At 40.4% G+C, this 25,410-nt stretch overlaps 1 protein-coding gene across 5 annotated transcripts in view; it reads right to left on the reverse strand.

Annotated features, from left to right (window-relative positions):
• The window catches only part of CCDC171 (coiled-coil domain containing 171), a 272,987-nt gene that overhangs the window by 123,629 nt on the left and 123,948 nt on the right, over positions 1-25,410 (reverse strand). For all 5 annotated transcript variants that reach the window (XM_075067320.1, XM_075067318.1, XM_075067319.1 and 2 more), the window contains 2 exons: positions 9,890-10,035; positions 8,175-8,229 (listed from right to left, as the gene is read on the reverse strand). In XM_075067320.1, coding sequence (XP_074923421.1) covers positions 8,175-8,229; positions 9,890-10,035 — 201 coding nt within the window. The remainder of the gene's footprint in view (positions 1-8,174; positions 8,230-9,889; positions 10,036-25,410) is intronic.

Consider the following 25,410-nt stretch of genomic DNA (forward strand, 5'->3'; position numbering starts at 1 on the left):
GTGAGTGTCACTTGCAATGAGTGTTAGAGAAATGGACACTGGAAGCTGGATTGAAACCTTGCTGTAAACTGATTTCTCACAGGCCATAAAACAACCGCCATAAAGTAAATGATTTTTTCACTATAGACTACACCTGAGGTAGCAGCCTAGTATTGAGAGTGCAAGACTTGCTATCACATTAGTAATTCTTAAAGCTATCCACAGTCCCACCTCAACTCCTTCTATCTCATTGTTCTCTATTAGTGGTTCCCCAGCTTGTTCCACCGCTTGTGCAGGGAAAGCCCCTAGCGGGCCCGGCCAGTCTGTTTACCTGTCCCGTCCACAGGTTCGTCCAATCTCGGCTCCCAGTGGCCGCAGTTCGCTGCGCCAGGCCGATGGGAGCTGCTGGAAGCAGCAGCCAGTACGTCCCGAGGCCCGTGTCACTTCCAGCAGCTCTCAGTCTGGCGCAGCGAACCTCAGCCACTGGGAGCCGAGATTGGATGAACCTGCGGACAGGGCAGGTAAATAGACTGGCCCGCCCCGCCAGGGGCTTTCCCTGCACAAGCAGTGGAACAAGTTTGGGAACCACTGTTCTATATTCAAAAAAATAATTTAGCATTAAAACATATAGTAAAATCTCACCCCTACACACACAGTTACATTGATTTTCTGAGGAGAAAAACAAAAAAGGGTTAATTCAAGCCTCCCAATGTTCACAGTGACTCTTTTTCTAAAAAAAATTATTACAACCGAAGGATCAAATCTTGTTCTCAGTTACACTCATGTGAAACAGCCCAGTAAGCCAATATATTTGTCATTTAGTCTTCTCTGTAAGTTCTCATCTATAGACTTTTAATCTTTAAACAACAGTACACTTTTACACACTAAACCACAAATGTAAGGAATGAGAAGAAAAAATATCCTGTTAATATTTAAACTAAAATAATCTACTTTCCATATGCACAAAGATACACACCAGTTGTACAGAATAGCTGCTATATTTTTTTTACCATTCTTTCAGACAAATTGTATCCTCCAAATGCATTATAAAAATAAATAATACAGTTAAAGTTAAAATAAAAAACCATCAAAGGGAAATTGAAATTAGGAGTAGAGGACCAGGTGAGGAGAGATGTTTTCAAGAGAGATTAGAAAAAAGATAGTTGATGGGTATAGAGCAAGGGGTTCCAACACTGGTCCTTTGGTCAGGCCCGGCTCCAGGCACCAGCTCAGCAAGCAGGTGCCTGGGGCGGCACGTCGGGCTCTTTGGTGGCAATTCGGTGGCAGCTCCCTCAGTCCCTCTCGCAGGGAAGGACCTGCAGCTAATTTGCCGCCAAAGAAGAAAGTGGCGTGGTGGAGCTGCTGCCGATCACGCCTTTTTTTCTCCCCTCCCCCCACTTGGGGCAGAAAAAATCCTGGAGCCGGCCCTGCCTTTGGTTCTTACATGTGGCACTTGAGCATGATTGTGTTAAGAAGAAATTTGTATGAATGTGATTATGAATTGAAAATGTAACGCAGAAAGGGATTTTGGAGCGGGCGGAGAATTGTTCCTGAGTGTTTCATTAGCACAGAGTGAAGCTGAATGCAGGTTAAGTTGAACAAGCAGAACTTTATTAAACCTGTGAACTGCTCCATATATATGAATGAGTTGCTTACAGCCTAACTCCTCGTGTTCCCTTGTTTGCACTGGTGACCCGTGTTTGATCTCTAAACCGTTCTCAACATACCACTTAATAGGAAGGGCAGCTGGGTTACTCTGTTAACCGGTGTTGGAACCTTGCTGGGAGATGCTAAATGATTTCTGCTAACTCACTGTGACAGGTGCAGCTCATTAACCCATCGGGACTAAAGGAGTGGCTTCTCTGGGCAGAGAAACGTAGGGTATGGACTTGAGCAGGAGTTGTTTATTTTGTGTTAATTCATTAACACAAGATAAACATCAGGAAGAGGGCAAGTTTTTGAGCCTATGCTGCCAATAGTGAGTGGTGTTGGATGAGGGTCAGAACACCACCAACTTACAAGGTGTATCTGGGTTAAAACAGTTAAGATGTTCACAATTTTATGGCCATGAATGGACTCATTGGGATGATTTGCCACGGCAGGATTGTGCACATGAAGAAGTGTGGAGAGCTGGGATTTACGGAAGCCTCAGAGAAGGGAGCTACAACAGTCACGTTGAGAGGAAATGTGAAAGCAAGGCTGCGGATTTCAGAGGAGTTGGAGCTCAGCTATTGCTTTGGCTGGCTATATGATTATAACTGGCAAATCACAAATACTGTATTTATAAAGCTAGTCAGTAAAAAGAACAGGTTTAGCATGTGCAGTAATGTGATAAACAAATATATTACTATTACTAGGAAATATATAAAGTATTAATGAAATATGGTTTGTCAACATAAATACAGCATGCATAATTATGCTCACATATTTATGATGTTTGAGAATTTTTCAAGTTTTTTATAATATAATTTTTAATATACTTTTAGATTTTTAAACAAACTTCTTAAAAAGTTTGTGTCAAGAAAAGTATGAACAACTACATATGAAGAGAAGAGCTAGTGCTAAGTATAACCTATGAAAAACTTGATTATTGTAGCTTACACTTCACTCTGATATTTTAACTTTTACAACAAAGAATTGAAGTTGAAATTAGAGTTCTAGGAGAATTTTGCTGATCAGCGCCGTTGTAGGGGACTGCGAAAGACTGTGTCACGGCCTAGCTAGGGTATTTCCGCTTTCTTGGCGGCCTTGTGAAAAGCCCCTGCTTGCTAAGTGGCCGGTCATTGTAGGATACGGCATGCAGTTATAACTTGTTTTTAACTGGTTAAAACCAGTTTGTATGGCCTTAGGTCAAAGGGTGAACATAGCCTGTGGGAAGTCCCTTCTTGCATATGTATAAGTTGCTTTGTATTGTGTATATATAGCCGTATGCTCCCGGTCCCACCTTTGGTCCGACCAATGCCGAGCTAAGCTTCGGTGCTGGGTTCCCCGCCTCCGTAACAGCAACGCCTAAAGTCCCCGTTGCAGGTATGTCACTTTACCTTCATTAAAGCCACTAACTCACGGTGTGTGTGGGCCTCGTTCTTGCAAAGCACTCAGGGTAGGCCCGGAGCCTCCCACGAACGTTACAGCAGTTAAAGATTTTTCTTTAAAAACTGTGCTAGTCCCTTTTTTTCTATAGTTTATTTATTTAAATGAAAAATGGGTTAATCGAGCCCTGGTATAGATGACCACTATAAATACAGTTGTGATTAATGCTATTTTGTTCCTAGTATGGAATGGCTTACAGTATTTCCAATCCCAAGCATTCAAAAATTTTGAGTAAGGCCTCAAAGTCATGTGATTGGCTTAAAATCATGAGATTTTAAAAAATAGCTTCCTTTTATTTGCTTTCTGCTTTTCATATGTATGGGGTACACTGAGGCCATGTTTTCAAACTTTTTTCCACATCCATGAGGGCTAAAAATATTGCCTTTTTTTTATTAAACGAAACTCAAGATTATCATGTAACTCACTTATTTCCAGTCCACAAGTGGGAGTTTAAAGAAAAACAGCAAATATTAGGAGTCTCATGATAATCTTATGAGAGAAGGCAACATTGACTTTAGCGTAAATTTTCCAGATCTTCCACTTTGTTGTGACACTCCAGTCAAAAAGAATCAGTCCTCATTTTGGACACAAGAAAGCTTTTTTACGTAATTAAAAAGGTAAACAGTATAATATGTCATTAATATTTTAGATTAAACAATGATGGTTCTGCTCTAATTTTCCAATTGACTGCGCAAGATAGCTGTTATCCAGTATAAATAAAAATAATCATTTCAACATATGAAACATAAAAGAACAGCTACCTCAGGCTCACGGTGCCCTTGACAAGAAATTAAAAATGCAAACCAACACAAACACAAACAGTAGCCAATCAACCATAATCCACACAAAGAAACCAGTCCACAAAACTGAAATTTGTTCACCTCAGAGCTCATAAAACTCCAACTCATTTCTCTACCCTCCAAATAATTTACCTTCCACCGGGAGGATGAACAGACAACTGCGCTCAGACCAAACACTAACCTAATAAAAGCAGCCTTATCCAGAGCCTCCAAAGACACCTCCTAACCTGAAGGAGGAGGCCTGGGGGACTTTCTGATTATACAATTTTAGACTTTTTTTTTAAAAGGTAAATTTATCTAGTTAATAGTTCAGAAGGAACCAAAAAAATCTGTAAGAAGAATTTTCAAATGTGTTGACAGCAAAAATGACAAAGGTTCTTAACATCTAAAACCTAAGTAATCATTCAGAGTATATCACTTCAACAGAGCCCCTTCCTCACTGTTATGTGGACTATGATACCATGAGTTCTGCAACCAACTTGATACATTTGGGTCTGATCTGCAGAAGTGCTGAGTATTCACAGCTGTAAATGGAGTCATATAGGAGCTACGCTTTGAATATATGAAGTGCTGTATAATGCTAAGCACTGAAAAAATCAGGTCCTAGGTGTCTCAGATTGGGCATCTAAAATTAGTGGAAACTTTTAACCTTACTCTCTATGCCTCAGCTCCTCATCCGTAAAATGGGGATACTACTACTGCCCCCTCGCCTTAGGGGAGCATTGTAATAATGAATTAATGTTTTTTTTATATACTATTTTGGTGAGTGCCACAGAAAAGTCCATGAGGAAATTTATAATTCTATCTTCAGAGCAGGGATTGAATACTGTGCAGAAAATAAGATATGGGGCCACACAGTGAACAATGAGGATAATGCAAAACTGCATATTGATAGAGGCAGAAATCCTGTGAAAAATAATGTGTGACAATGTAAATAAAGACTGTCATAATGCTTACACACAAGGGGGCCAAAATGTAACCTTAATTCTGTTGTTTTCTAACTTTTGAGCGCTTGACTTTTCAATCATAATAATGTTCTCTTAACATAGGGATTTGTGTGTATAATTAGTAGGGTTGCCAACTTTCTAAGTGCACAAAACCAAACACCCGTGCCCCACACGCTTCTCCAAGGCCTCACCCCCTGCTCACGCCGTTCCCCCTCCTCTTTCCACTTTCACTTGCATGATCATTTTCACTGGGCTGGGGCAGAAGGTTGGGGCGAGGGAGGGGCTGAGGGCTCCGGCAGGGGGTTCAGGCTCCAGGGTGGGGCCAGAAATTAGGTGTCAGGTTGCAGGAGGGGAGTCTGGGCTCCGGCAGGGGGTTGGGGTGTGGTGGCGGTGATGGCTCTGGATGGGAGTGTGGGTTCCAGGCTGGGGCCGAATGGTTCAGAGTGTGGGAGAGGGTGCGAGGTGCAGGCTCCTGGAGGGAGTTTGGATGTGGAAGGGAGCTCAGGACTGGGGCAGGGGGTTGGGATGCAGGAGGAGGTTTGGAGTTCGGACTCTGGGCGGCGCTCACCTCAGGCAGCTCCCAGAAGAGGCACTATGTCCCTCGGCTAAGAGGCAGAGGCACGGCAAGGAGGCTCTGTGCCGTGCACAATGCCTCTTCTCACAGGCACCGCTCCAGGAGCTCCCATTGGCTATGGTTCCCGGCCAAAAGGAGCTGCGGAGCCAGCACTTGAGGTGGGGGCAGCGCATGGAGCCCCCCATGCCATACCTCCACCTAGGAGCCGAGAGAGACATGTTGCTGCTTCTGGGGAGCCACGTGGAGCCAGGTAGGGAGCTTGCCTTTTCCCCGCTGCACCACTGACTGAACTTTTAAAGACCCAGTCAGCAATGCTGACCAGAGCCACCAGGGTCTCTTTTTGACTGGGTATTCCGGTTGAAAACCGGCACCTGGCAACCCTAATAATTAGATATAAGTTCAATTAGTGCCTACAGAACTACTGAGTTCCCATTTGAGAAAAATAAGCTAGCTCATCCAGAAATTAGACCTATGAGTTCGAGCCTTGTGAGTGATCAGTTAGTGACGATTTGGAGCCTGAATACTGAACACTGGATGGCTGAACCATGCATGCTTAAATCAACATTACTGGCCTCAAGTCCACACCTACTCCACCCTGCAGAAAAGCTTGGTGTCTGAGGGCTTGTCTATATTAAAGAGAAAAGTCGATCTAAGCTATGCAATTTGAGTTACGTGAACAGCGAAACTCAAATCGACGTAGCTTAGATTTACTTACCACAGGATCCACGCTATGCAACTTACGTGGTAGACGCTTTCGCATCGACTCCCCATACTCTTCTCGATCAGGTGGAGTACAGGAGTCGACGGGATAGCGATTGGCGGTCGATTTAGCGGAACTTACCAGAGGATCGATGCTGCTAGTGAAGTGTAAACAAGCCCATAGATACATGGTTTTTTACAGATATGGCATTCCATGCATCAAAAGAAGTTTTTTTTGAACATGTAGATCTGCAGCTGTTGCATAGGTGGGTGTCTGGAAACAATTAGTATCGCCATGGCTCAGAAGGTCCTGCTTGATCAAGAGGTAAGGTAATGGTGTACTGGACAGAGAAACCAAGTCTGAAAACCCAGATCATTCTCTGTAGGAAAGATGGATGGAAATGTGTAGAGAAGAGAGATCACCTCTCCCTAGTGCTATTCCACATTCTTCTTCTACTTGTAGAAGAACGCCCTTTTGAGTGCCCTGATAATAGTAGGAATAAAAGGACTGCTTGCTTCTCTAGCTTGATTTGTATTCTGTCTGCCTCATTTCTTCATCTGCAAAATGGGGATAAATATTTATACATCTCATGGGTATGCTGTACAGACAGATTTATTAATGTTTGTGAGGTGTTCAGACACCACAAGTGATGGGGGCTACTACATTTCACAGATTTCCAGAGACAGGTCCAATACTTTGGCTTGGGTTTTCTGGGACAGGCCAAAGGACTTAAATTATGAATTATTTACAGCCATTACTATGATTTGCTGCAGTGACTGCTACATCGTAAACTGGTAATGTTCTCACTCATTCTCAGTCTTCATCAGGACACACATGATTTCTTTCTACTCTATCAGGCAGGTGACCCAGAAGGGGAAGAAACCTATTACTACTTGATAATTAGGAATTTAGGAGGTCAAGCAGCAGCAGAAGTTTGACTTGTTCTCCTGTGGTGCAAAGCACAGTGTCCTGCCAGCTAAGTTGTATACAACTATAACTAACTTAACAGGAAAGAAATAAGAAAAGGTACTGCTACTTCTCTCCTGAAAGGGAAGCCATGGTTGCAAGACTTGTTTTCTATAGCATTAGGAAAAAAACTGAAGGCATATGCAATCACTTATGTCACCCTGCACTAAACATTTGGAACAGTGAAAGAATGGGAACATTGCGTGCTTCCTAGATTTTGGGACTTGTGGTGCAGAAACAAACTCCCAAGACTGGAGATATTCAGAGGCAATTCTCTATGGAGAGAGTACTTACTTTTCACTTAAAATAAATTAAACAGCAGCTTTTGAATGTTGTTACAAAAAATAAAATTTAAAAAATGTGTGCACATTGCTGCTTGGGGTTTACAATTTGTGACGTGGAAAACTAACATCATAAGATAGTAGAAATATATCTGATTTTCACTGGGTTGTAAGGAAAAACACCCAGAAAATGTCAATGGCATTTGTAATTTTAAAAAATGAGATACACCTCATATACTCAGTCTTGCTGGTATTCAAGATGACACTGCAATGCAGCAAAATAATACAAGCCTAGGGTCAATTTTAGATAGCTATTCAATTTAAAAAATGGTTTAAAATCACTATGATGTTTTAGAGTGTGCATCAGAGTTTACCCATTTTTCTAATTCTATTTAATTATTACCAAGGATTAAAATAGAGCATGAGAAGTCAAACGCTTTATGACCACTTGATATGGGCCCCTGTTGAATGACCTCTGCCTCACTCAGTGAATACACTGATCATTCAAGAGCAATTACACATAGTTTGGGATGATCAGTAGCATCCTAATTTACTTTAGCGAGCCTAAAGAGTACTCAGGGGGAAGGGTTTGTAACAACTTTCATATTCAAAAAAATAAAAGGAACATACCTGTCGACAACAATATTACAACATTTGGCTTGCTGATCTGAATGCTTTCTGGAGGTGAAAGAAGTTGAAGGGGAGATCTTTTGATACTTTAATTAAAATTATGAATAACCACTCCCACTATTAGCCTTCTTGAAAATAAATAATTCCAAAAGCATGGTATGACTTGAACTGCAAATGCAACTGAGATGAAAGTGCTAAATACATCACCTTCTGTAGGGTGGCTTCCACAGATTTCATATGACTGGCAATTAATTCTTTATCTCTATTAAAAGAAGGAAAAATTAAGCCTTAGTAAAACAGAGGTTTTAGTAAAGACAGGTTAATTTTCTGCCAATCCAAATATCTTGTCAACAATTTCATATTATAAATTTTTTTAAACAATCCAGAAAGTATTATTCTTAGATTCCTCCCGACCTTTTAACCCCCAAAATAAAGTAACGGGGATTCTGGCTCATTGGAGACAAGGAGGTCTTCTGAGTATCTAAACTCATGCAGTACCGGAAGTACATAGACTGGAGTTAGATGAGATCCTGTGAAGGCCAGCTTCAGCACTGATGCCACAGATACCGACCGCTCAATATGAGAATGTCCAGGGTCTGACTCTGTTGGTATCAATGCAGAGATAAGAGATGATAGTATAGGTACGTATCAGGAATACAGCAGGGTCCAATGGCACAGACCGGTTTGAGGTAGAACCTTTACTACCAAAGTACCAAATCTTTTTTCAAAGTATGGGTTGTAGAGGACATTTTAGATGCCCTAAAAGTGCTGGAGCCACTCAGAGCCTCAGTGGAACTCTCTCTTGGACCTGAGGTCTCCAGAGCCTTCTTCTGACTCAGTGACTGGGATTTCTTAGATCTAGTACACCTACTTTTCTTGTCAGTACCCCAAGACTCAGAGTGTGATTCTCTCTTTACCACAGGCACTGATACAGATGCTGCCTCTCCTGAGCCCTTCAATGACCAAGACTTGGAGGTGGATGGGGAAGCAGCACTTGTATCTCTCAAGACTCTTGGTGACCAGGATCTTGAAGTGGACAGGGCATTAGCAGAACTCGACAGCTTGTTTACAGGCGGCTTCTCAGAGCTGAGTCGGAAGCCAGTCTCAGGGCTTTCTCCATCATCAGTAATGCAAATTTGATCTCCTGTTTTTTCGAGATCTGCTTTTGAAGGAAGTGCAGCTCTTACACACACTGGGGACATGAGCGTCTCCTAAACAGTGGAGAAACTGAGAACGTCCACCATTGATGGGTGTAGCTTCCCAACAAGAGAGACACCTTTTAAAGCCTCAATCATGGCATACTCCAGAACAGAAGTCTAGAATAACCCCTCAATCAGGGAAAAATGAACAAGGGAAAATAATCACCCTAACAAACTACTAATAAGCTAAACTAACACTAACTACACTAAGAGCTAGGCTTGAGTAAGCGAGCATGCTCAACATTTTATCTCAAGCCAAACGCAGTAGAGAAGGAACTGAGGGTAGGTCGCCCATGCAGTTCTGTATATCCTCAGTACGGGGCATGAGGATGTACAGGGCACATTCACAGGCCAAATGGGCACTGCTATTGAAAATCTCCAATCAAAGGTGCAGGGGTGCATATGCACTGAAGTGGAGCACCATAGGGACACTACTTGAAGAAGAAGATACATTCTCCAACTTGTAACAGGCAAACAAAAATGCTCACACTATTACAGGACACAGATAGTGGCGCACTTGTCTGGGATTATTATATAAAATATACACTTAGTAGACTGAACTAAGTTTTCTTTTTAGAGGATATATCACTGAATTTCAAAGAGTGAGAGCACTGTACTTTTGTTTTCTACCACTGCTTTATCTGGGGCTAAAACCCTGCACATGAAAGTAAGAATTGATCTTTTGTCTGTTTTAAGTGATCTCCCTAAGGTCCCAGTGCTCACTTTGCTGCCATGCGGAGGGCACTCTCTGCATCGTGGATGCTCTCTTCCAGTCGACGCTTGTCCTGCTCCAGCTGGGAAAGATGTCTATTGAGCTGACGCAGAGATTGATCTTTTCTTCTCAGCTCCATCTTTGCCTCGGAGAGACTCTGCCAGCAGACAGAAAGCAGAGTTACTTGTCAGCCCTGATAATTAACTTCAATTTATGCCATAGGCTATTAAACAAAGAGGAATACAGACTGACTGTGAAGTAGATTTGGGCCGATACAAACCAAGGTTTTACAATTTTTCTACCAAAAGTATTATTTATTTACTAACACTACAGAAATCTATTTTTTTTAGTGCATCATACATTTATAAATGTTTTATAAACAGTCAAAATGATCTGCTGAATTGAAGACTGGTACAGGTACAGGTACAGGTACAATATTTAAAAACCATATTCTGGGCACATGAAAATATCAGGAATATCATATTTTTAAAACCCCCAAATAAATATTAAGTAAAAATACTTCATAAAAGCAACTTACAGATAAAAGAAAAAGAAAAAGAAAAAGAAAAATGTAAGGTATTGTTCATTTAAATATTGAGCAATATTACTCACCTTACAGATATCAACAGAAAGGAGAGAGTCCAACATAAAAATAAAAGAACCATCCAACAGTTTTTCTAGTGGGCAAAATCAGTGTTAACTACACAGCAAGTTATGTCTAACACATCACATTATAGTACATGAACTATTTTATGACTTTTCGGATCTCCAATATATTTTGTATGTTTCTGTTCCCTAATGTATACACAACAATCTCGTACTTAGCATTAAAGCTTAGTGTTCAAAATTAATTCAGATTCATTCAATAGATGTCAAATAGCACTGTAAGCTGAACAATAAGAAATCTGACTAGCAAAACTTCAGTCGAGGTTTTTTCACTGTTTCTGCTATAATGTAATATAGTGATCATAACATCTTTCAATTCATTGCTCCAATTCGCCTTCTCCCTTTTGTTTGGAGGGATCATTAATGTTACAAACAGGAGTGTTAGTAACATGTTCACAATTTGGTAATATATTTTTTCTGTATTTTTGCTTATGACCATCTATTTTGTCTTTTCAGAATGTAAAATATAATTTAAAAAGAAGTTGGCTATAAGTTTACTTTTATTTTAAATAGAAAATTTACCATAAAATTTTCAAAATAGTACTGAGATTTAGCTGTGCAGTTGCAGGGCTAAGTCCTTGCATGCTGGCTTTGCAAATTTAGGGGATATATTCTCACATCTGGAGCCAGGAGTTTTTATATTTGTATAGTAAATTACATTTCTATAGTTTCTTCTGTCTGAGGATTTCAATGTTCTAGAAACTTTAATGAGTTAAAGGTCTGCTTTTCAGAGTCACTTAGAACCCACAATTCCAGCTGAAGTCAGTGGGAACTGGGGACACTCAGCACATCTGACAATCAGGTCCCAGACATGCTGGAAAATAGCAATTTCCATCTTACAGATGGGAAGCTGAGGATCAGAGAGATTAAGGTTTTTGCCAAAGGTGACATAGCAAATATGTAGCAGAGCTGGGAGCAGAACCTAGATCTTCTGATGCCTGTAAATAGTACGATTCTGCTTCTCCTAAAAAAGAAAATCCGCTTCATCAAATTTATGCATCCGATGAAGAGGGTATTCACCCACGAAAGCTCATGCTCCAATACGTCTGTTAGTTTATAAGGTGCCACAGGACTCTTTGCTGCTGTCAAATTGTTTGATCTTCAACTTAGAAGAATATCTTCCTGAGCAATCAATCAATCAATCAATAAACAGACAAATGTATTGCTCTTGAGTTCTATTTTTGAATTTCTGGAAGGTAATCAGACGTTTAAAAAAGAAATGTTTTACATCTTTTGCCTCCATTGTGGACTAATCTCTTTTTGAAATTAAAAAAGGAATCATGTATATGGGCCGAGATAGAGAGGTTTTAAAAATTGCTACTACAGATGTATAATATTTATCTTTCAAATATAATTTTAACTAAACATTTGATGATAATGATCCATACCTTGCAAACTTTTCAAAAGGGCTTCTAAGTGTATTTTGTAACTTCATATTAAGAATGCTCTGTGTAGTTTATATTCTGTATCCATAATATTGAATGTGAAGTGCCATGAACATGCATTCATAGCATACTATAACTGTGTGTTAAGTATACACAAAAGTCTGGTAAACATTTACAGGGCACTGAGAATATAACCAATCTGAAGATATCTCAGGCTTGCTAAAAGTCAATAGCACTTATATCTTTCTAAATACAGCCAGACACAATTGTCCCAAAGAAAGGAAATTAAAGAATATAAAACTATATTGAAATAATGTCCACCTGCAAAAGAAACAAAATTCAGCATTTAAAACTAAAATGTCACACCAAATCCATTTAATTTTGTCAATGCCTAGGTACTGTAGACTCCTGCTACACTGTTTTATGAAACCTTCTCTCAAAGCCAGTACTACCAAGCCAATGTTTCAGTATTGAGACAAAATGTATTGCATTGCCAGAGAAGCCCTTTTTTACATAAGATCTAGATTCCAAGTTCAGATCACATGTAGTTATTAAAAATCCCAGGGAATTCTTTATAAGAGTAGGGAGACCCTCCCTGGATCTTGGAGCCCATACTCCAACCTAGAGTGGGAATGTCTACACTGCTATTTTTAGCTCAGTAATTTGAATTTGAGTCAAGTGACTTGGGCTCTGAGACTTGGTGCTGCAGGTTTTTCTTTCCAGTGATGTCATACCCTCAGCCCCCTACAGGGCTTGTTAGGCATGTTTTCCACAGGAGGGCTCAGCCTCTGTGAGGGGGTGGAGAGAAGGTACAAATGCCTCAGAGGCGTTTAATGACACTGACTCTCTTGTGACAATGTTAGATGGTTAAGGGGGAAGCGGAGAACGACACTGTTGGGGAGCACTCTGATTCCCCAGAGTTCAGAGATTAGGGTGTTTTAGGTAAGATAGGCTTCAGTCTTTAGGTAAGATATATGCACATAGACTGTTTTATTGTTTTAAAAATCCTTCTGTTTTGTTATGCTGGGCTCCTACTGCTGAGATTAAACAATATTTTGTTTTAAAAATGCTGTTTTGGGTAACTGTATTCACTGCTGGTCACAGTTCCCAAAGGGAAGAACAGCAAGCAGCCAAACCCAGTTAAACCTGCTGAGTAATCACAGTTGGTACACGGGGTACCGTAACCTCGGGTCCAGTTTAAGGATATGCCTACCCTATGAAATTAGGTTGATTTTATAGAAGTCAATTTTTAGAAATCAATTTTATATAGTCAATTGCGTATGTCCACACTAAATGCATTAAGTTGGCAGAGTGTGTCCTCACTACCATGCCTAGCATCGACTTATGGAGTGGTGCACCATGGGTAGCCATCCCACAGTTCCCGCAGTCTCCGCTGCCCATTGGAATTCTGGGTTAAGCTCCCAATGCCTGATAGGACAAAAAACATTGTGGTGGGTGGTTGGGGTACATTTCGTCAGTCCCCTCTCCCTCCGTGAAAGCAACAGCAGACAATTGTTTTGCGCCAGACACGAGGGCGATTAGAAGAGCACAGCAAGGCGTGCTGCACATCAGAGAGGCTTTGAAAACCAGTTTCATGACTGGCCAGGCTTCGGTGTGACAATTGTGTGTGTTTCCCCTTGATGCAAACCCATCTGCTTTGTTGACTTTAATTCCCTGTAAGCCAACCACGCTCCCCACTTCGAAATAAAGTAATTATTATTTGGAAACCATGCATTTTTTCTTTATTAATTTAAAAAAATGAGATAACGGACAAGGCAGCCCAGGTGGGGTGGGGGAGGAGGGAAGGACAAGGCCACATTGTTTATTGTAGCCACACTAAAAATCAAATTGTTTGAATAATAGCTTTCTGTTGCTTTGGCCATCCTCTGAAGTGGAGTGGCTGGGTGCCTGGAGCATCACCCTGCCTCAACCAGTGTTCTTGGGCGTCTGGGTGAGAAGGCTATGGAACATGGGGATGAAGATAGGCGGTTATACAGTAGATGCAGCGGGGGTCTGTGCTCTTGTTGGCTTTCCTGCAGCTCCAACAGATGCTTCATCATCATGTCTGTTTGCTCCCCCAATAGATGCTTCATCATGTCCTTTCCTGGTCTCTGCCACTGAATGCCTCCATGCATTAAGCTGTGCCCTATCAATGCGAGAGGACTCCATGAGCTTGGAAAACATGTCATCGCAAGTGCATTTTTTTTTGCCTTCTAATCTGCGATAACCTCAGGGACAGAGATGATAGGGGGAGCGTAGAAACATTTTATGCTCTACGATTCTGGGGAGACTGCATGGTCACCTGTGTTGCGGAATTTACCACGCTGACCAAACAGGAAATGTAATTCAAAAGTTCCCGGAGCTTTTCCTGTGTACCTGACTAGTGCATCGGAATTCAAAGTGCTGTCCAGAGTGGTCACAATGGAGCACTCCGGGATAGCTCCTGGAGGCCAATACCATTGATTTGCATCCTCACTGCCCCAAATTCAACCCAGCAAAGTTGATTTCAGCAGTACTCCCCTCGCCAGGAAGGAGTACAGAAGCCGATTTTAAGAGCCCTTTAGGTCAATGGAACGGGGTTGGTTGTGTGGACATATTCATTTTTAATCAACCTAATGTGGCTAAATTCGACCTAACACCATAGTTTAGACCAGGCCTTAGTGGAGAATGGCAGGAGTCGTACTGGGAGAGGTGAAGGCTCAAGGGGTGCATGCAGAAGAGACCATAAGAGGGACAAATGTGCAGCTAGCCCTGACATGCGACAGGTGTTACCATCATGTACAATCTTTGCTAGCTGGTGACAATATGAAAATTGAACATGGCAAAATGAAAGCTCTTAATGCACTGATGTTATATTATTTTAAACAGTTGGGGAACAATTGTCAGAGGTCTTCAAACATTCACCAATTGTATTTGCCACAAAAGCTCCCATGCTTAGGCACAACGGGTAATTTAAAGACAAAAGTTTCAGCTTTATGTTTGTAATTCCTTGCCATTGTGGGTTAAAGTCATATCTTTTAAACTGTTTGAACACCATTTATACAGCTTTAAAGGAAGGGCTGCTAAGCCTTTTTGCCCCCCTTTCTTCAGATTGATCTAATTAAAACCCTTGATAAACTTTATGGACTCTAATATTTCCAGCTGAGTGACTGAAACCAAGAGGGTGTGCCTCAAGGCAGCAAGGCAACAATGATAAGCAGCAGGTTAGCCAGTAATTTCTCAACCAGGGTAGATTGTGAAAGTGTGATGTTCAGATATCCAAGAAACTGTTCAGGAGAGAATAGGATAAATCAAGTTTAATAACTCTGCTCCTAATTGTTCCCCCAATGCTCAACTCTAATTACTTGGAGAACTCTCCTGACTGTCACCTGATATTAAGTTGTTGGAGGCTGAGTGTGGAACAGTGAGATAATCAATACACATTTAGTGGGGAGAAGAATGAAGATCCCATTAAGCAGTGGGAACCTGCAGCACCCAAAGCCCTTCTGCTCATGAGAAAACCTATGGGACAGCCATAGTGATTGCAAAGCAATAATCCAAGCGCTGTTTCTAGGCCTTGAGGCCTTTAGGCAACAGTACACGTGAGAAAAAAAGGTTAACACGGTCATCCTAATTACAGCCCACTTTCACATATTTCATATATAAGCTAAGACAAGCCAATTAGGTAGAAAGGAAGATAAGGGAAGTTTTATTTGTATACTAATTAAACCCCTGATGAAATTAAAGGAAAAACATACAGCTCTGTAATTGTGTCTGAGAAAGGTCACTTCAGGTTCAGTTATCAGAAAAGCACAGCCTTGAGATATTTCACTTAATCCACACTATAGCCCTTATTTTGTTCCCTGGGTCGTAATGTTTACAAAAATAAGAAAATTTCCAAGCCTGATACTGCATTTATCTTGAAATGTTGCTGTGGACAATTTCAATTTTTAGTAAGTTAAGGCTAAATATGATAAAAAGAAAGTAAGATTAAAAAAACAAACAAACCCACCATTATGCCTGCACGTAGTTTTATAAAGATGCTGAGTTTTCAGTTTCAAGAACAAAGGAACACACCAACTTTTAAAAACTGAACTCCATTTTGTTTACATTTAAATAAGCAGTCATTTGATCTAATTAGTTTAGATGTTTAGGTATTCTTATGCTCATTCACCAGACAATCATGTTCACTCATCTGTAGCCCACCAAAAATCTCATACATAAACTGAGTTTCCATCAGATTCCTCAGAGGAAGGTACTTGAATCTAGCTGTTTTTTCCCCTAAACTGAGCACGAACAGTAATTTGCTGGTGGCAACAGCAAAGTAACTAATAGCATAGGAGAAAAATCTCTTGGGCAGCACGTAGGTTAAGTTAGAAGATCTGTGCATAATTTTGTTCCTACACATAGGTTCTTTGTAGTTAGGACATTTTTTTTATAAGAAGTTGTTAACAGAAATCAAAGTTTAACTCTGCTATCCTACATGTGAGAAAGCACTTTATTCAACCTTAAAGTAAGCACCTTAACCAGTAGGCTATAGAGTCACTCTCTTTTGCTCTCTGGCCCAATCAATATTTAAATTATTCATACAAACAACAGGAGTTCCAACAAGAGAGTGTGAGAGAGGCCCAGAATAGCCAATAGCCTGAGCCTCCTGGCACAGGACTGAAGAGTTACATCAGCAAGCAGGCAGGGGCTCAAACATTGATGCAATGTTGTCACTTTGCCTGAGATCTGGGGAAGGAACACCTGGCAAGTCAACTGTACTGTACTGAGTTCCCTGAAATCTGTATGCAGGGAGAGTTCTTCTTGGGACCAGAGGCCCTGAGTCTGTTGAAGGTGGCTCCCCAGATCTGACGCATCAAAGACTAAGGTTACCAATGGATGAGGGGCATCAAAGGGCACCCCTTTCACTATGGATCCTGGGTCTCTCCACCAGCTCAGCAAAGCGAGGACCCGAGGTGGAATCATGAGTGTTGAGTTCAGATGGTGTCCGCTTGGGGAGTAGACTGACCCAAGCCACACCTGTAAGAGTCTGAGACATAGCCTTGCATACAACCCTATGTACATGAGCCATGTGACCCAACATTTTGAGGCAGACTCAAGTAGTTGTTAGTGGATGGGTCCGAGAGAACCGTGATCCTCGAATCCGGTCTCCAGTAGGTAGACCTTGGCCTGAGTTGAGTCAAGCACTGACTCAGTGAACTCTATCCTCTGAACCTGGACCACAGTTGACTTCTTCACATTTATTAACAGACCAAGTGCCTGAAAGGTGGCCCTTACTGTACCAATGCTGTGCTGGACCTAAGCCTGCGAGCAACCTTTGATCAGCCTATGGGGCTGCCAACAGGCTGAAGGGAAGTGCAGTGAATTGGAAGTGGCATTGACACATCACAAACCTGAGAAATCTCCTGTGACTGCAGAAGATGGAAATGTGGAAATAAGTGTCCTTTAAATTGAGGGCGGCGTATCAGTCTCCTGGATCTGGGAAGGGAATAATGGAGGCCAGGGAGATCACGCAGAACCTCAAGTTTCTATAGATATTTGTTTAGGTGATTCAGGTCTGGGATGGGCTGTAGACCCACCTTTGGCCTTCGGGATTAGGAAATATTAAGAGTAAAACCCATTCCCTCTCGAGGAACCTCCTCTATGGCTCCCACCCAGAGGAAGGTTTGCACCTCCTGGATGAGAAGCTGCTTGTGAGAAGAGTCCCTGAAGATGAATGGGGAACAGGGATGAGAGCAAAGGATCGATGAAAATTGGAGGGAGTAACTGATTGTTATAGTGCTGAGTACCCACCAGTTCAATGTTATATATGGCCATGCTGAGCTGAAGGGAAACAGGAGGTCCAAAACAAAAGGCAGGGGTGGATCTGGCATCAAGACTGATATTCTGTCCTCAGGCATACCCTCAAAAGGCCTGCCTGGCCCTGCTGGGATATCTATGTGAGCCCAACTGGGAGGAGGAGGTAGAAAGTAGGGCAGGGGTAGGCAACCTGCGGCACGTGAGCTGATTTTCAGTGGCACTCACACTGCCTGGGTCCTGGCCACCGGTCCGGGGGGCTCTGCATTTTAATTTAATTTTAAATGAAACTTCTTAAACATTTAAAAAACCTTATTTACTTTACATACAATAGTTTAGTTATATATTATAGACTTATAGAAAGAGACCTTCTAAAAACGTTAAAATGTATTATTGGCACGCGAAACTTTAAATTAGAATGAATAAACGAAGACTCAGCACACCACTTCTGAGAAGTTGCCGACCTGAGGTAGGGGTTGGCAATGCTTATAAGCCTTTCCCTTTCTCTTGTAGGGCTCCTGCCTGGGAGGTGCAGTGAACCTGGGAGGCACAGTAAACCTGGGAGGCTGCTGGGGCCTAAAATGATTCCTTGAGGCAAGAGGTGTAAAAAGTCTGAGGAGTGAATGGTGGCCCTCGAGTCCTTGAGGCCATTAAGCTTGGAGAACAGCAAGGTACCCTCGAAGGAGAGGTCCTGGATGGACTGCTGCACTTTGTGAGGGAGGCCTGATGATTGGAGCCACGCACAGCGCCTCACGGTGACTGCTGGTGCCATAGTCCTGACTGCCGAATCAGCCGTATCCAGGGCTGCCTGGAGGGAGGTCATAGCCACGCCTTGCTTTCCTCTAGGATGGCTGTGAATTCCTGCCTTGACTCCTGCAGCAGGAAATCCTTAAATTTAGGCACTGAGTCCCACAAATTAAAATCATACCTTCCGAGCAGAGCATGCTGGTTGGAGATACACAACTAGAGGCTGCCAGTCGAATAAAACTTGTGTCTGAATAAGTCCAGTCTCCTGGCCTCTTTATTTTTGGGGGTAGCACTCGACTGCCCCCATCTGTCCTGTTCATTCAGTGTCAACACTATCAGGGACGATATGAGTAAAGGTACTCAAACCCATTGGCTGGGACATAGTACTTCTTCTCTGCCCTCTTGAGATGAGGGGCAGAGAAGGAGGAGTCTGCCATATACTTCTTCCTTAGCACTAGGGATAGAGAACAGTGTTGAGCAGATCATGGTACCAGTGGAATACTTTGCATGGAAGACAAAGCACTTGGCAGTGAGACTGGTCTGAGGGTTGCCTCCATGAGTAAGGCCTCCAGACGAATGTCTCTCTCCTTTTGAGTGCGCGCTCTGAAGCACTGCGGATCTGGCATGTCTCTTTAACATGAGTTTCCCTGAGGCAGTTATACAGCTAGCGTGCAGGTCACTCACTGGCACTGGCTTTCTGCAGGAGGTACATGGCTTGAAGCCCATGGACTGGGGCATGCCCAGCCCCTGGCGTGAAAGTCCCTTGATGACAGGGACACCTATTTACACTACTATATACAATAACATTGAGAACTATATATATTAACTATGACTATACAATATATGACAGAAAAGACCAAAATGAGAAAGAAGCCTTGCAAGAGCAAGAAGGATTGTTCCAGGCAACCATCATAGGTGGTCAGAAGGAGCTAAGAGGGAGCGGGTCCGGCAGCACCCCTTATACCAGTGCCTATACATGCGGCTCCAGAGGGCACTAGAACCAGATATCACTGAGGGGATGCACATGGTGTGCACACACCTAGCATGGAATGGACATGAGCAAGCACTCCGAAAAGAAAAGAGGACGTATTGGTCACTGTGTCATATGTAAGACACAGGAGATAGCTGTTCTACACTATTCAGTACTGCTGAGGCCTCAGCTAGAGTATTATGTCCAGTTTTGGGTGCCACTCTTTAAGAAAGATGTTGACAAATTGGATAGTCGAAAAGAGAGCAACAAAAATAATAAAAGGTTTAGCAAATGTAAGCTATGATGAAAGGTTAAAAACCTGGGCATGTATAGTTTTGAGAAAAGAATACCCAGAGAAGACCCGGTAACAATCTTTAAATGTGTTAAGGGCTTTTATAAAAAGAGGACAGTGATCTGTTTGTTCTCCATGTCAGGCCAAGTATAAGTAGTAACCAGCTTAATCTGAAGCAGGGAGATTTACGTTAGATATAAGAAAACACTAACTATAAGGATAGGTGAGGACTGGAATAGGTTACCAAAAGAGGTTGTGAAATCCCCGTCATTGGAGGTTTTTATGAACAGATTAGACAAATGCCTGTCAGGAATGGTCTAGTGTACTTGGTCCTGCCTCTTCTACATTTCAAAAGTGATTTTAATTTCCCATGTTTTAACCTACTTCCCAGCAGAAAATCTAGTCTGATTAAAACAGAAGCAAAATGTCTGCATTATGGCCATCTTTTAATGAGCAAAAATTGGGTTAAGCTCAAATGAGTTAGCTTTACATGATTGAAAACAAACATTCTAAATGTTCCTTAAGACACAGACTAACATGTTTAAGGGCAAGTTAGCTGGAAGTACTGTAGCACTGAAATGGACTTTTCAATAATGTTGAGTCATCTCAATTTTTGACTGTCAAGAATAGCCTTATTGAGTGAGATTCCAGTCCTACACAGTTATAAATGAGTGAGCAGTATATCTTGAAATTGTTCTGAAAAATCATTTTGTTATTATATACATAATGTGTAAAATACACACATCCACAGTACCCTAAAAGCTATTTGTCTTTGGTAAGTAGATAATATTAGTATTCATAACATAGGGAAAACTTGAGGACTATTAAATACTAATTAGTGATAATATAAACTAGTCAAAGGCAAACTCAGGAAGTTTTTAGGAGCAATCATGGAGGTACGTATGTGTGTAAATACATACACAAACTACTGGAATAATATTATAAATATCATAGCTATATTATCGGTTTAGTTCTCATTCACCTTTGACCTCTTCCCACTAATCCATTTTTCATGGTTTATTCTAACATTTGATTTAAGTGGAATGCAAACTGGTTGATGATGTTCTCCTTTCCTGGAAGATATATTAATCAAAAGGATTTATCTAGCATTCTCAGTGACATCTCCAAGTTACAGGACAGACCAATTGTGACTCTTCACAGGTGTTCTTCTGAGTCACTTGTTGATTTGGTTGGGATACTTCTGAGATATGAGGGCTCATTCCAGTAATTCTGAGTTAAGGGCAAAGGAATGGTGATAAACCAGCATGAAAGAAAAATACCAAATAAATTCTATCTATTACTTTGAAACATGAAGCGGAAAAAGCAACAATTTTAGTTCTATCACTACTTCTTTAAAAGGAATACTAAATAAGGGCCTGATCTGTCTTATTTGAAGGTAGTGGGAGTTTGCCATATATTTCAATGGAAACATGAGCAGGCCCTAAAATAGAATACTGGGTGCTTAGGGAATCAGTATTAGAATAAGCACGCTATTGCATAGAGTATTTCACCTTTAAGTCATTGGTTCAAATCTGTCAAGGTTGATAAAGTCCTCACTTAAATCCTTACAAAGTTTTTAAGGAGTTGTCTCAATAGAAATAATGAAGATCCAATTCCAACTTTGTATGCGTGGTAGCATTCTTGTGTTAAATAGATTGAGTCTGTCTCAAATAATACATTAAAGCGGTGTTATCCAGCACTTTATCAACTGGAAAGCTCTATTAACTGGCATTTCTGATATCTCCCAATATAAATCTTCAACCTAGTAACCAGGCCTAGTACAGTACACTGCCCAGAGGTTATGCAATTGCACATTCTGCACGCCACTTCTATGCAAAAGAGGCAGAAGACAAGTAAGCAAACTGATATTAGGTATTTATTCAAAAAAAGCAACTTCCAGGGTGTGTCATAGGGTCATTACAGATTCAGCCCAATCTCCTATACCTTCAACGATAATCGATGTTGAAAATGATGACCCTGAGGATCCTGAAGTGCCTTCTGAATCAAAGATTAAATTATGTTCAGTATAGTTTTAGCGTTAAGTGTATTTTTAGTGATTTGGGTGTACACCATGTGCTGCCCATAGTGATATATAGTGTCATAAGATAACCTACTGTATAGAACTTTACCTGTATACACCTAAGTGCTTCAAGAAACCAACCACTCTGCAGTGCAGTACTAATACTGAATTGGTGAGTACCTGTATACTACTTTATACTATACTATACTTTATTCATTTTATCGTAGTCTAATTCTTTGAAAATTGGTATGCCATTGGAAATCAGCACAGCCATTTCCCCCAACGTGCCAGATAACAAAGCTTTTACTGTACATCAATTTACTACTGAACAGTATGTTTAAAATGGAACTCTGAATAATGCTACTATTGAATTCCATTGATCTTTAGTGCAAAAATATACAGCTCTGTGATATTTGTGTTGCCATTTCTGAGCCTGTTCCTGCTAGCCATCTTGCTGAACAGTGTCACACTGTAATATGAGAAGTCGGCTGAAGTCAAGGACAGATCCAGCTATGTCAGTTCACATGAGCAGAGGATCTGGCCCAGAGTTTCCACCCTGCTTCAATATTAGCGTTATCAGTTTATCAATTTTATTGAATACAGAACATGAGAAATCTTCTGAATATTACTCTGTATTAAAGCAGTGTTAGGTTGTTTTACCGGTTTACACTCTACATTGTAACACTGAGTTCTCCTCCTTACAAGGAATAGTGCTGACCAAATCTGAAATTTGTATTCAGGTACACGTGCTTCCAAAAAGTCTGCCCAAACTTCTGTTTAGTGTATGTATATTTTAGTTTAATACTATGCCAATCACATCTTGCCGCATTAAATATCTGCAGGGGGGGAAATAGTCATACATATTTTTATTCCCTCTTTTACTCTCTTTAAACCAAATAAAAGAATACTTTGATAAATATGTTTTGTACTGTAAAGTTTCAACCACTCTGCTTTTATGCAGGTTAATACTATTCCTCATATTAAATTAAGACTGGACAGTGTAATCTTTTTAGCACAAGGTGCAAACACAGTAAAACAAAATTTAACTAGTCTAAGAAGCAATGTCTAACTCATCCTGCAGAAGAATTTTCAGAGATACATTACATACCAGCATTCTACAAGGAGATCAAAAAGCTAAAAAGGCATATTGACTGAGCATCTCCCTTCCCTCTGGATGTGCTTTGTGGCATACCAAATGCCAACACAGAGTACAATTCGTAGAGGCAAGCACGTGATCTGAGCACAGCACTACTTGGACCTGAAGCAGACATGTTAAAATCACTGAAAGCAATGAATCACTGCAACTCTTATACCTAAGGTATAAAATGAGATTAGTGATTAAATATGTTTCTCCTAGTACTGCAAGATAAATTGGCATTAAGTTGGGGTTTTATTTGGCTTTTTTACCCCAATGATGCTAACTCAAATATAGCAACAATAAGTGATATACTACATTCAACAGACTTTGGTGAGGCCATAAAACCAATGATTCCTCCAATGATCCAACATTAATCAAAAACTTCCAGCAAAGGAAGCTACATAGTTGTGTAATTTATTTTGGCAAGCACATGAGTCCTCAAGAGTCTCTGTGAAAATATATTATTTACAAATATAAAATCTTTAGAGATCTTAGAGCTTCAGAATCCCAAATATAACATTCTTCTCCTATACAAATTATAGGTACTACTTTATGTCTGAATGCAAGTTAAAACTGATATGTTTTGGTAGGCAATTTTTTAAAAACGATTTCTTGTCCGTGTACCTCTATTTCCCCAAAACACAGGAAAATCTTGCTGTCAAAATTAGACAAATAGACTAGAGCCATTTTATCATAAGACTTATCAGGAAGTGTTCCTCATACAACCTGTCCTTGGGAAATTGAAATGTCTCTTTTCCATTGGTTATCCTGCATATGACCATATTATTATTTAATGGTAAAAAGGTGAAAATCTTGACAGTTTCTGTAGGCTGGGAATGGTACAAGTTTGAAATACGATACGCTTGAAAACAACTAACATCAAGTAGAAAAAACAGCCAAGAACTTATCTGCAAGAAAGAAAAGTTTTTGGAAAACCACAAACAAAGCTGGTCACAGATGCAAACGTTTGCTTAGTTGAGCAAGGTCAAACGAAGGTAGGATGGAATTTCTCTCTTACTTCATGCCAATGAGATATGAATTACGAATTTCATTGGAACAGCCATTTTAGTGTTGGTTTATCTATGGGTTTCACAACCATAAGATAAAAAAAAATCTTTATATCCTTAAACTTCACACAAAAGGAAAGGGAGATCATGGGAAAAGTTGATTATGGTGAAAAATAAAGACACCCTCAGGATATGTGCTATAAGCAGCATTTCTTAGTTTTTAAAAAAAACTACTAAGTATAAGGAGCTTGTATATCAGGAGCACCAGAAAAGTCCTATGCATTGATATTCAAGCTACTAGAAACAACGGGGTTTAGAACATTAAAAAAAAAAATCACATGCAGTTTTATAGGTCTATTGATTCCCCCTGCACATCTCAAGGTAACATGGTTACTTTGTAGTTGATTCAATAATATAACAAAGATCTCTCAGGACTCCGGATTTAACAAAAAGCCTTCCTGTATTTTTGAATGAAAACTTAAAGATCGTCTAAAGCTTTAAACTAACCGGGATAAATGGTATGCAAGTATATGTGCTCAACAACTAGGCATTACACTTATGCAATAATCCCATTTTTCTTCCAAAGTACATGTCAATAAATCTTTCTCACTGCACTATAAATTCCAAGGTCATGGATAGAGGTGTTTATTAGTATAATTACAATGTAGCAATAATACCATTAAGCCTTCAGTTCCAGATTTTTATTTTTTTAAAGATTCTAGAAGCAGAAGATTAAGCAAGCATCCAATATGATTTTTGTACTTTTTTAAAAAAAGACCATAAAACACTCCCTGTTTCATGTCATCTATTTGTTAAAGTGTTATTCTTTTAAATTTTGTTTTTATTTAATCTTTGAATATAAAGTAAATGTATTTATTTATTTAACAGTAGAGTGCAGTGAACAAAAACGTCCAAGCATTTTGTGAAGAAGGTAAGTAATATCACCCTATTTTAAAACCGGTAAAATCAGAATGCTTTATATGCATGTGCCAATCATTAACTGATGTAATAAGAAGTGCCATAGAGTTCTGATCTTTTAATCAGCTACTGAGAGCTAAAATTGCAGCCTATCTATTGACTCTCATGCAGCTGTTCTTTGCAAACATGTCCCAGCCTTCCTAGGCACTCTCATGCAATACTTCTCTTAGTAGCCAATCTTCTTTAGGGTTCAATCCTTCAAAGTGCTGAAAGTTCAACCCCAATCCACCAAAGGATTTAAGCACATTTATAGATGTGAGTAGTAAGATTACGCATATGCTTAAAGTTAAGTGTGTACTTAAAGTACTTTGCTGGAAAGGGCAAGAATGCTCAGCACTTTGCACAATCAAGCTCTTAATCCATTACTTCTGCTTTTCTTTGACAGAAACCCCTATTCTTAGTTGGGGCATCAGGATCTTATCCCATTAACGGCAGCTATTCAAAGACACTAGACCATAGTTTACTCTCAGTTACTCTGGGGTAATCATGAGTTATGAGTTCAATGTAGTTACTCCAGATTTGCACTGGTGTAAATAAAAGCAGAATTT

The sequence above is a fragment of the Chelonoidis abingdonii genome, chromosome 6 (genome assembly GCF_003597395.2).
Source record: "Chelonoidis abingdonii isolate Lonesome George chromosome 6, CheloAbing_2.0, whole genome shotgun sequence".
Lineage (NCBI taxonomy): Eukaryota > Metazoa > Chordata > Testudines > Testudinidae > Chelonoidis > Chelonoidis abingdonii.